The sequence below is a fragment of the Lolium rigidum genome, chromosome 7 (genome assembly GCF_022539505.1).
Source record: "Lolium rigidum isolate FL_2022 chromosome 7, APGP_CSIRO_Lrig_0.1, whole genome shotgun sequence".
NCBI lineage: Eukaryota > Viridiplantae > Streptophyta > Magnoliopsida > Poales > Poaceae > Lolium > Lolium rigidum.
Window position 1 is genome coordinate 260,889,809 of NC_061514.1, and position 13,476 is coordinate 260,903,284.

General features: G+C 47.4%; 1 protein-coding gene across 1 annotated transcript; it reads right to left on the reverse strand.

Annotated features, from left to right (window-relative positions):
• Positions 1–798: 798 nt before the first annotated feature.
• On the reverse strand, positions 799–2,244 carry LOC124672688 (anthocyanidin 3-O-glucosyltransferase 2-like). Its single transcript, XM_047208878.1, has one exon. The coding sequence runs from the start codon at positions 2,242–2,244 to the stop codon at positions 799–801; it is 1,446 nt and encodes a 481-aa protein (XP_047064834.1).
• Positions 2,245–13,476: the final 11,232 nt, after the last annotated feature.

The following is a 13,476-nucleotide window of genomic DNA, read 5'->3' on the forward strand; positions in this document are numbered from 1 at the left end:
TGCTCCTTTTCCACTGCACGTGAGCTGTTTGTTCGACATGTGGGTTGTTTTGTTAATTTCCAATCCTTGTTTCTTTTCCAATGGCTTTTAGAAAATAGAGATGTCAATTTGTACTGAGCTACTACCTCGGTTGTGATGAATAAGACTAATAAATTTAGTCAAAAATCAAAGCTTACTAAGCTTGATCTAATGTAAAAAAAGAAAATATAAACATCTACAACATGAAACATATAGATTATGAAAATATATTTTACGATGAATCTACTTAATATTATTTAGATATCGTAAATATTCGTATTTTTGCCTATAAATTGGTCGAACTCAGAGGATGTTAACTTTTGATAAAACTTAAAAGTCTTATCCATTGAAACTGAGGGAGTATTAATAGTTGAAGCAAAAGGAATTAACAAAGGTCATTACATACTTTGTAACCTAACTGTAAAATCATGCAAAGCGATTAAAATTTTGCACTCCATGTCCAATGGAGATCGTCCCATTTCTTTTTGGGGCTAATCTCAAAACTTGCAGGAAATACATATGGCCCATGAATAATGCATCTTGCCCAAAGTGGTTGCATATTATTCATGTATGGAACTGGGACAAAGTGCAAGCAAGTGAGCAAGATTTGTCCAAATAGAAACGACAGCATAGTTCAACACTTGTAGACCGACCCCTGTGCACTGACGGAGATCGTCATTGTTGTTGGCAAGCACCTGAAGTTCAGGCCGATCCTTTGCGATACTTCTAAAATTTATCAAGACAACGCATCGGATCGAAAGAATCCATTTTTTTGCCGAGTCATTTTCTTCCGTCCGGCAGCTCCAAAATCTCGACCACCAGGCTCTTCAGCGCCGCGCATGACGAGCCGCCCTCCCCGACGGCCCTCCTGAACTCGGCGCTCGTCTCCGATGCCTTCGCCCTCGCCTTCCTTCCCTCCTCCGACGCGTCGTCCATCAGGCTCCGCACCGCGCGCTCCAGCTCCGCCGCCTGCACGAAGAACCCCTTCTTCCGGTCCATCTCCAGCGCGACCGCCACGCCCACGCCGGCCACGAGCTCGAACGCGTTCAGGTGCTGCTCCCCGTACAGTGGCCACGGCACCATCGGCACGCCGAACCACAGGCTCTCCAGGACGGAGTTCCATCCACAGTGCGTCACGAAGCCGCCCACGGCGGCGTGGGATAGGATCTCACTCTGCGGCGCCCACGCCGGCCACACCAGCCCTCTCCCCGCCGTCGCCTCCAGGAACCCTTCCGGGAGCAGCTCATCGAGGTTCGCGTCCGTCGGAAACCGCGTGCCGGCGACCGGCGGACCTCGCAGCACCCACAGGAAGCGGTGGCCGCTGCGCTCTAGGCCCGCGGCGATCTCCCTCACCTGGGCCGCGTCGTGTGACCCCATGCTTCCGAAGCAGAGGAGCACTACTGACGCCGGCGGCTGGGCGTCGAGCCACCGCACGCACTCGTGCCGGCGTTGGTCTTCGTCTTTGGGTTCGAACCAGATCACGGGGCCGATCGCGTGGAGCGCCGGAGCGGGGCGCCCGGGCATGCATCGGCCGTCCGCGATTGCGGTGAGGACCGAAGCCTCGAGCTCGACGGTGGTGTTCACGATGACGCCCCTGGCTTCCATGAAGCGGCGCCCGTGGTACTCGAAAGTGTCGTAGCTCTGGATCTTCGATTTGACGAGGCAGACCGGCATGTACGACGGCGGCACCGGCGGCAGCCCCGGCACGTCCAGTGCGCGCTCCATAATCTCAAACCCTGGGCTGGTCATATCCTCGCGGAGCGCCGGCAGGCGCAGCATGAGCGCGAGGAACGCGGCGGGGGAGGTAAAGTACACGTAGGCCGGCACGGCGAGCTCGTGGGCCACGTCGAACAGGGCCGTTAAGAAGAAGTCGACGACGACGGCGACCACCCGGGACGACGGAGCCAGGCCGTCGATGGCCGCCTTAACGTGTGGCGCGTGGAGCTGGACGTACCGGAACACGAATTCCACTTGATCGACCCAGCCGGTGGGGTGCTCGACGGCGGGGAGCTGGATGAAGCGGATGTCGAGACCCGAAGCCGCCTCGCGGCGCACGTGGCCCTCGACCTCGGACGCCTTCTCTTGCGTCGGTGCGTGCATGACGAGCACAGTCAGGGAGAAGGCGCCATCGCCGGTGGCCAGCAGCTTCTTGCCGGCTTCGAGCGCGGACATGAAGTGGCCGGATCCCCATCTCGGGATGAGGACGACGGTAGGGCGAGACGCCATTGTACTCTTCTGTAGTGGACAACTGTGATCTGCCGACCTGGACAGTTGCGAGCTGTGCTTGCGACTGAATGAAACTTTTGCAAGTATTTGTAGAGATTGATATGCCTTTTCTCTTATTTTTGCGATTAAGAGATTGATAGGGTCTGAACCATGTTTTTATGCGGTAAATAGATTGTCCTCAGTTTTCTCATCCAAGTGGCACCAGGTTTGCCCCCGATAGGCACTTCACAACGCTATTAGCGTGCCGTGCCGAATTGCTCTCGAGTGATGATGCACGTTTTCTTCACCAAGAAATAACAAGACAGACGAGTCGTGGACGATTTGTCTTCTTTCATTTCTGTGAAGTGCATTCTCCAGCTTTTGCCAAAAAAGAACAAGAAACTCACCAGACTTTTTTCTAGTATTCGAACGGCTTCCATTCTTTGCTTTGCGATTAAGAGAGCTTCCCAAAAACCTAATTCGCACACTCCCGCACAGAATCACAAAGGCGAATCGTTTCGGGGACCTGCTCTCCCGTTCGCTGGTGCAAGTCGGTGGGTGGGATGGAGTAGGCTATGTTGGCGGCGCAAGCAGAGAGAGGTGAAAAAAAAATCCTAACTCGTCTATTAGATGTGTTTTGGCAGCAGCCGGCCAAGAGATTATATAGGCTCGGGAAACCTAGATAATGTGGGCCACGCCCACGTCATGTTCTCCGAGTCGGTTACAAATAGCCCATGGTCTGGAAGAGACCCGAACCGACTAACTATGAACGCGTATAGGATTCTATTTGTTTTCCTGAATAGTAAAAATAAAGAAAGTCTTAGCTCGAGAGGCTCAATCCACTCAACATGAGCGCGTCGTGACGTGCTGAGTCGAGACGAAACAAGTGTGTACTCTTCTCACTCACTTACTAATGTGGAATAACCCACCTTATAAGGTGGTCTAACTTCCTCCCAATTTTCCATGTGGGACTAAAGTTAGCTCCCACTCCTTTGTGAGCTGCCACCAATTTGGACTCGAACTTACATGGGCTTCGACGTATATGGGCTTTGAGATTTAGAGGAAATTCTAAAATACTATATCGGCCAAAGGGATTATCCCACTTATTTCAACATTCCCCCACCAGATCTCAAGTACCTATTTAGAGATTTACCAACACTCGTTGCTTGCTTATATATCAGTGTTTCACTAGAGACTGTTAAGTTAAACTTATGCCTAGAGCTTTAAGCTAAATTCATTCACACTTGAAAAATGGACTACGCCTTAAATTGCAAGTTTTGGGTGAATAGGTTTCACTCAAAGCCATAACCAGTACATGGCTGCTAGTAGACTACCCAGCGGGTGAAGTATATACGTCATACTTCCTGGTCTCTTCATGAGTTTACTAGAGATCACCCAAATCTTTATATTTGACAATCGAACTCATATAGATATGTTCTTTCAAGAATGATATGTAGGACAACATCTTTGCTAAATAGCAAACATAAACACATTAAGGCATGCATGTTGCCAACATGCCCCACAACCTTTGAGAGTTCTGCATCTTCACATTGCGTGAATATGTTTCACTCAATGCCTTTTGGTTCTCTCTTGTCTATTCTTCAGCGTTTCCAATGATTCCAAAATCATCTCTAAGTACAACCGAATCCTTAAGCGTGTTACCCTACGGTTCAGGAACACTACACACATGATCGAGACGTCTATCCAATCACTGATCATCAACGGCACCTGGATGCCCATAATGACCCTTGTACATTCCACGAATATACATATGCCGTTGAACCATAAATGTTGAGTCATATTCTCTTTGTTACTTCGATACCAGACTTGTCCGAGACCTGGGCGTCATTATTATCATACCTTGTTCAATCCCGTCACCGACAAGGTTATTCAACTCGTTCCCGTGATATTCCATCCTCATGACCTAGTCATGCGCTGCCCAACTTCATGGATGTAATCTCACCGAGTGACCCAGAGTATCTTTCCATCACGTGGATGAACAAATCCCGATCACAATACATACACCTCAGCCTACCCCTTCGGAATACATGAGTGCACCTTTATGATCACCCTATTACGGTATGATGGTTGATGCAGTCAGGGTAGCCTACGGTGATAGCTATTATATATATGATGTCACAGTCTAAGGATTAGGTTACTATTCTTTCATAATTATCGCAAAAAAGAACTATGATTTGACCGTGTTGCAATTCTTATATTTGGTATGTCCATCATATCATTCAGCCAATGAAATGATCCCATTGTCAATTGACATAAATGTCCATGATCGGGAAACCTCGATCATCGGATGACCAATTAATGAGCTAGTTCGCACATAGGCTGACTATGGACTCTGGTTTGTTTACATACCACACGTATATCAATATTTCCGATTAATAAAGTTATAGCATGGCATAAAAGTTATTAAGAACTATTGAGATATTATAATAAACCTAGTTTATTATTTGCCTCTAGGGCAATATCTCCAACACTAATTCAGGCAATCTCCGATCACAAAGGTTGGGTTATTAATATGGTGTAACATCTACATGTCTCAAACCCATCTCCGTCGATGCACTTTCTATCACATTACGTGATAGTCCGTTCGTAAAGGGATCTGCCAGTTTTTGTCTATTTGAATATATATATAACAGTTATTACTCTGGAGTATCTATCGCAGTTTGTTTTGGAAATTTTTACGATTGTGAGTGTGGTATGGGCACGACGTACAACCGTCGGTCGTACACGTGGTCGTTATGACACCGTTTTTCCTTTTTATTGTTGATTTCTTTCCAAATTTGTTGGGATTCTTTTCTTGGTCGACTTATGAGCTATTTTCACGAGATTTTCTAGCTCCTAACACCCTCATATATTCTTCAAAGCCTTCCTTTCAAAAAAAATTCAAACATATCTAATCTACCTTAAGTTTTCTGCTACCACGAGCAAGGATGGAGCAAGGAACCATGGCCAGGTCATTGGGAGAGTGCTACCCAGCCCGCTGCATGGAAAGTATGAAGGCCGTGGAAAAGAAGAAGGAAGAGGAAGATGAGTTCTTTAGGATGCTTGAACCAAAGAAGGAGCTCAATGAAACTCTGGTAAGGTTTGTGGAGAATATGATCACTATGTGAGGTAATCTTTAGAGGTGTTTCTGATGCATTGCCGTGTTGGAGGAGACCAACATGAAGCTCCATGCATCGGCCAATTCCATCCCTCCACCTTAGAAGACTTTGCCACGGTATCAAATAATCATGAGGGATTATTTGATCCCACCTGGCTTGATTCCAATCTATGGAAGATCTTTAAGACCTTGTAATCTATCTTTTATAGTTTTAGCATGTTTATTTTCTCGCACGCATATTAGTTTACTATTCTGAAGTTTTGCATAATAAGTTGCAAATTTAGCTCCCTTTGAGGATGGTATAAATTATATCCTATGGATTTCAAGTTTTTATTATATTTGAAGTATTTCATTTTATGGTTATTTTACTAGATGTATGTACTAGGATGAGTTTTACTTTACTTGTACATGATAGATGAAGATAAAGTCTTCCACACTATTAGTAATAATGGAACATGTGCAGAATTTTAATAGTATGACATTTTAAAATTAATAAATAAAGAGAAACAAATACTCTTGTCAAAAAGAAGCAATCGAGAACTATTTTTTTAGAATGAGTACAAGATGTGGTATATACTCAAACACATAAAGTGAACTACTTCATACTCGATTTGGAGTTTGATGCGTAAGGTTTGATCCATTTTGATTTCTCTCATGAGTTTGAGAGCATGCCTAACTCATTTGCAGAAGTGTTACAAAATATGTATAAGCAATTAAGAAATGTCTGAAGGGCATACACCCTGATCATGAGAGCAAACGAAAGAGACCATTCATTTTTTTGAATCTTAAGTGGATGTGTGAAGTCTCTAAAACATGTTTGAGATCACCTCACAAACTCGTTAGGTCAGGCTAATCACTTTACATCATATTGCAATTGATCTTCTTATAAGCTATTAGTACTGAGGTGTGGAAGCCTAATAAGTCATTTTGGAGTTGTGTAGTGGACTAGATCCCGTATTTTGGTTATATATCTTTTTATGATAATCATTTACTTCAAATGTGACGGGGGTGCTCCCCGGCAATGCCTACCATGAGGGGCTTAGAGTTGACGGGATCATGTAGGCTGACACGAGACATCAGATACCAAACAAACGAGGAGAGAGATTTACCCAGGTTCGGGGCCCTCAATGAGGTAAAACTCTTACTTCCTGCTTGTATGATCTTGATTATCGAATATATAGGGTTAAATGGGATAGTCGATAGGCTGTGGTTGTTGTCTCGTTGAGAGGCTAAGATTCTAGGGTTCTAGCTCTTCACTTGCGGTGAATCTATGTGTTGAAGTTGTGTCTCGGCAGACCCTCTCCTGGCCCTTATATAGCAGGCCAGGTCCCGAGAGTTCTGTCCGAACTCGACTAGGTTACAAAGAGGTCTATTCTAATCTTTCCTTGTATAGCGTCTTCTTGCCTTGTTCGTCAAGAATCCTTCTTCGGGTGAGTCTCCTTCACTGGAACCGACGTATATGCCCACCTTGACTGTTGGGAAATCTTCATGGGCCCCTAGTTAGGCCGGAGTAGGTAGTCTAATGTTGGTTACCCGAAGGGTAATGCCCACATCTGCAGCCCCCGAGTGACTGGCCAAAGTAAAGCTTCGGGTGTCGAGGGTGCTCCTCGGCAATGCCCACCTTGAGGGGCTTAGGGTTGATGGAATCCTGCAGACTAACACGAGACATCGGATACCAACAAACGGGGAGAGAGATTTACCCAGGTTCGGGGTCCTCGTAGAGGTAAAACCCTTACTTCCTGCTTATCTGATCTTGATTAATGAAAATATCGGATTACAATGGGGTAGCCGAAGGCTTAGACTAGGGACTCGACGAAAAGCTAGGATGGTGTATGACCTAACTCTCGACTTGCGGTGGTTATGGTTAGATTGATTGTGTGTCCCTCGGCAGCCCCTCTCCCGCCCCTTATATTGTGAGCCAGGTCTCGAGAGATCTGTCCGGGTACGACTAGGTTACAAAGAGTGCTATAACTAAACTTTCCTTGTTTCTTCGTCTCATGTCCTTGTCCTTCAAGAATCCTTCACAGGAACCGACATAGCGGCCCACCTCGGTCGGTGGATGATCTTCATGGGCCCCCAGTTGGGACGCAGGAGGTAGTGCAACACTAGTTACCTGTAGGGTAATGCCCACATCAGTAGCCCCCGAGTGACTGGCCGAAGAAACTTCGGGTAGGGACTAAATTTGCCTTCTGTCGATCGCTTAAGATTGCTGAAACAATATCGACTCCTTCAAGATAGCAACGCCTTTTTTATCGGGTGCGCGAAAATCGCTCCCGATGGGAGTAGCCCCCGAGTCTAGGCACGGATGCTGGCAACCGTGTGTAGACTCAAGTTGTACTACTCGAATGTTTTCCTTCATACGACATGTTTCTATATCGGGTCTTCAATACCTTCGTATAGGGCCATGCTTGTTAGCAGTACGTAAAGGATATTGAGTAACGTGCCCAGCTTCACTCGATAAATCGATGCTGGTTAACCGCCACCTGGAGAAACAACGCTACTCTACACAGAATCAAATCCCCGGGCATGATCCTGGATCTTGTGACTCCTTCAGGTTCATAATTTCTATCGGGTGCGCGACAAGCGCTCCCGATGGGAGTAGCCCCCGAGTCTAGGCACGGATACTGGCAACCGTGCGTAGACTCGAGTCAAGCCACTCGATTGTTTTAATTTCCTTCGAATGCTCCTTTCAGATGTTTTTGTTCGAATACGAATATCTTTCTATGAAATCATCATTGACGTAACTGTTGCGGCGGTCTGATTGACATGACATGACCTGACGGGTCCACCCTACTTCTGCGCGGTCAGTTAAGAATTGACTAGTGCCTGCGCATCTGACCAAGACGCCTCCTCGATTTCTGCGCGTAGTGGTGGTAATGTCCCTTGGTAGTATAAACACAACGACACGTGGTGACCTAATTCCAGATCTTTACTTTATAATCGCGAAAAACAAGATCCATTCTTCCCTTTCATAGTTCTTCTTCCTTGTTCATCCTTCTTCCCCAAAGCCATTGCGCCGCTGCCGCTGTTCTTGGATCCTTCTCCGAGAAAATCCTTCCGACGATGGTGAGGAAGAGGAATCTCACACTCGCCGTCGGCGCCACAACCAGCGGCGCCGCTGCCAAGGCTGTGTCGGGAGCGCCAAGAAGGGGCGCATCTGAAGTTTCTGCCTCAGCACCTGCACCGTCTGCGCCACCCGCACCGGAGGCTCCCACCGTGGGGCCTGCACCCGGCGACTGGTCGGCTTCCACAACGACCAAGCGCGACCAGAAGAAAGTCCGTAGCCTCGGTCTGATTTCAACCGACGAAGGGAATGTCATCCTTCCAGGTTCGGCTTTACGCCCAAATCCTCCTGTGATGTTCATGTCCTTCCTATATCATGGGCTTTCCCTTCCTTCTCACGAGTTTCTCCGGCTGACATAGGCATACCCAATGGGCCTGCCGAATATGGTACCCGGGGTTTACTGAAGGCCCATGACCCGAAGAATAAGAAGATTCAGAAGCCCAAGATACTATTAAGGAAAGCTAGAGTTGTAATAGGAGTCATCGTTTGTAATCTTGCGGGATGGGTTAGAAACCCTCCCGGACTCTGTAAACTTGTGTATCACGAATCCCTCGGCTCCGCCTCCTATATAAGGGGGAGTCGAGGGACAAAAAAAGGATCGAATCATTGTCTCACAAACCCTAGTTTTTACATCATCGAGTACTTTTCGGCTGGAACCTTCGAGATCTACTTGCCCTCTACATCCAACGAAACCCTAGTCTACTACTTGTAGGCATTGACAAGTTAATACCTTGTCAATTGGCGCCGTCTGTGGGATCTAGAGGCGACGAGGAGCTGATCTCGATGGCACGTTCAGGATCATCGACTTCGTCGGTAGCAAGCAACATCATGGACAGAGGTAAACAGATCGAAACTGGTCTCGTTGATTTTGTTCCTCACCCGCCCTCCCGTTTGGATGCATATGCGTATCTGGAGGAGCCCATGGAGATGACGTTTGGAGAGTTCCACTTCTGCGTCGAGAAGGAAGGATCATATCGTCTCGAAATTCCGATTTCGTCGGGATTATCGGTGGCCGATCCCGATATTTCAAACTCAACATCGTCAACAGAGTCAAGCGATGAAATCTCGCCACGCTTTATCAGCACCAGGGCAAGTGAAAAACTCGCCAAGCTCTTCAGTGACATATCCTTCGAGTCATCCGCGGACTCAGATATAAGCGATGACTCGAGCAGCGTCGACAGCTTCAACTTCATCGACAGATCCATATCTGTAGGCAAGGTCTTCACCAATCTATATGATGGTGTCACCAAACCCAACAAAGTGAAAACTCCAAAATATCATCAAGTTTATGCCATTGGAGAAGCAAGTCGCGATCAAGAGGAAACATCAGAGGCTTTCGACGATTTGGGAAATCCCTATGTCGATCCCTCAGATCTAAGGCGAGGTTTGGGCACTAAATATGTCGGGCCCACACCACGTGTCAGAGTTCAACTTCCACAAGCAGCATGGGATAGAGCTGCGAAAGCTATGGATGGCTCTGAACCAATGGAGACAACCGCCACGGTGGAAGAACTGCAAGCATATCAATATAGGCTCGCCAGAGCAGGAAGGGAATTGGAAAAACAGACAACTGCTTTGAACAGAAGAAAGGAGGCAGCTTCCGCATCAAGCAGGCGAAGAGCGGAGCTGAGTCGACAGTCAGGAACTTCGGGAGATAGTCATAGAGAAGCTCGTAGGAGAGCAAGATCTCGGCTGCAAAACATACCTGAAGCAGAAAGAGAGACTCTAATCCAAAACCTCGACATGTCCTTTATGTCAATCGACACGAGGGGGAATATTATCCCAAAAACGCCGGAAGCAGGGTATATGGCGACGCAAGCTTTCATCTTAGCATCCAGACCACCTCCCGAGATCCAAGAGAAGCGTTGTATAACATGGCCATGGCGGGATGCGGAGCCATGGGAGCGAGCGTTCGCGACTACACCTCCCGAAGGAACCGCAAGGCAAAATAGTCCGAGACCTACTACAGCAGTGCAAGATCCACCGAGAGCAAGTGGAGTTAGAGACACAACGACTCAGGCAAGAGTGGATAGAGCGCGACAAGAAAGAAGAGAACATCGGCATTCACCAGAAGTTGCCGAGGAAGATATGTGTGGACTCCCATGTTTTACGAGACGGGTTCGAAAAACTCGAGTCCCGTCAGGGTTTAAGTTACCCGATAGTTTCAAGAAATTCGATGGCCTGCAAGATCCTGAGGATTGGTTAGTCGATTATTTAGAGACAGTAAAATTAATAGGTGGTACCAGAGCAACAGCAATGTAGAGCATTCAGATACATCTGAGTGGAGCCGCAAGATCATGGATAAAGAAACTCCCTCCGGGATCCATCGACAGCTGGGACAGTTTTGAGGATGTGTTCGTCAAGAATTTCCGATCAACTTGTAAAAAACCAGCATCACTTGAAGAGCTGAGGTCGTGTCGACAAAAACACGATGAGTCGATGCGAAAGTACATCCAACGGTGGAACATCATCAAAAACTCGGCAGAGAACATATCTGACGAAAGAGCAATAGATGCATTTGTGGCAGGAATTCGGCGAGGAGATTTCGTCGAGGACTTGGGCAAAACTAACCCAAGGACAGTATCAGCATTGATGGAGATAGCAAACAGATGGGCAGACGGAGAAGACGCTGTTCACAATAAGAGACACAGGTCACCAGAGGAGGACCGTAGCCGAAACTTTCAAAATAGAAGGCGATTTTCTCGGCAGATCTCGAATTACGATGCTCCTGGCCAAATATCGGCTGGTTTTTGAGGAAACGGCGGAGGAAATAATAGAGACGAATATCAAAAGAGTAATGAGCAGCGAGGCGACAACAGAGATGATTCTCTAAATAACAGGCAAAATAGCGGGTCAAGGTTTCAAAGACCTTTCGTAACTCCCGAGGATATGATGAACGGGCCATGGCGGATGCATTTTTATCTCGACAACAATGGCAGAAGGCAGTCAGGACATCTGCAGAAAGACTGCCGAAATTTTCAAGCAATGCTGCGAGTAGCAGGAATAGCCAATGCTCAAGCGGCAAATCGAAACTTTCAAGGGCCTAGGAGTGAGATCCACCTACCACCTCCTCCCGCAATCACGGACGAAAATCGACATCAGCTCAGAATAGCGGCAGCACCACAACCACCCCCATATGTTGATCCCAACAATAATGGCGCGGTCTCGATGATTCAGAAAGCCAGGCCATCTAACAGGGCTCAGAAGGTAATCTCGCGACAAGTGTTCATGGCAGAGAAGATGCCTCCACCAACAATAGAGTACCTAAATTGGTCGGGACAGGACATCGGCTTCACAATTGCGGATCACCCGCAGCAGGTTCCTCGACCAGGGCAATCAGCGCTTATATTACCAGCAGTGATCGCATGATTCGACGTATCTCGAGTTTTCATAGATGGAGGCAGCAGTTTAAACCTCATGTACGCAGATACATTGAGGAAAATGAACATATCCCTAGCAAATCTAAAACCAACCGACACGCGTTTCCATGGAATCACACCAGAAAAGCCAAGTTATCCGTTGGGAAGGATTCATCTCGACGTTCAGTTTGGGACCCGAGAAAATTACAGGATAGAAAGGTTGGAATTTGAAGTGGTGGATTTCCCGTCGCAGTATCACGCCTTGTTAGGGCGACCAGCATATGCGAGGTTTATGGCGGTACCACATGATGACCCACAAGTATAGGGGATCGCAACAGTCTTCGAGGGAAGTATTACCCAATTTATTGATTCGACACAAGGGGAGACAAAGAACACTTGAAAGCCTTAACAGCGGAGTTGTCAATTCAGTCGCACCTGGAAACGAGACTTGCTCGCAAGAGTTTATCGAGTAGTAGCGAGTTTTATAGCAATAGCGAGTAGTGAAATAACGGCAGCAAGGTAACAAAGACAGCGAGTAGTGATTTTAGTAAACGAGCAAGATTAAAATACCGTAGGCACGGGGACGGATGACGGGCGTTGCATTGATGAGAGAAACTCATGTAACAATCATAGCGGGGCATTTGCGGATAATAATAAAACGGTATCCAAGTACTAATCAATCAATAGGCATGTGTTCCAATTATAGTCGTACGTGCTCGCAATGAGAAACTTGCACAACATCTTTTGTCCTACCAGCCGGTGGCAGCCGGCCTCAAGGGAAACTATCTGGATATTAAGGTACTCCTTTTAATAGAGTACCGGAGCAAAGCATTAACACTCCGTGAACACATGTGATCCTCACATCGCTACCATTCCCTCCGGTTGTCCCGATTTACGTCACTTCGGGGCCATTGGTTCCGGACAGCGACATGTGTATACAACTTGCGAGTAAGATCATAAACAACGAATATCATGATGAAATAATAACATGTTCAGATCTGAGATCATGGCACTCGGGCCCTAGTGACAAGCATTAAGCATAACAAGTTGCAACAATATCATAAAAGTACCATCTACGGACACTAGGCACTATGCCCTAACAATCTTATGCTATTACATGACCAATCTCATCCAATCCCTACCATCCCCTTCGGCCTACAGCGGGGAATTACTCACACATGGATGGGGGAAACATGGCTGGTTGATGGAGAGGCGTTGGCGGTGATGGCGGCGATGATCTCCTCCAATTCCCCGTCCCGGCGGAGTGCCGAACCGGAGACTTCGGCTCCCGAGACGGAGTTTCGCGATGTGGCGGCGTTCCGGAGGGTTTCACGGCGATTTCGACTTCTCCCCGTGCGTTTTTAGGTCGAGGCGAATAAGTAGTCCGAAGGGGGCGTCGGAGGCCAGCCGAGGGGCCACACCACATGGCCGCGCGGGCCCCCGGGCCGCGCCGCCATGTGGTGTGGGGCCCTCGGGCCTCCACTTCAATTGTCCTTCGGCTCCGTCGGTATTCAGGGAAAATAGGCCCTTTCGTCAAAATCCCGAGGTTTTTCCTGAAAGTTGGATTTCGCACAAAAACGAGACACCGGAACGGTTCTGTCGAAAACAGCGTTAGTCCGTGTTAGTTGCATCCAAAATACACAAATTAGAGGCAAAACAATAACAAAAGTGTTCGGGAAAGTAGATACGTTTTGGACGTATCACCACATTAC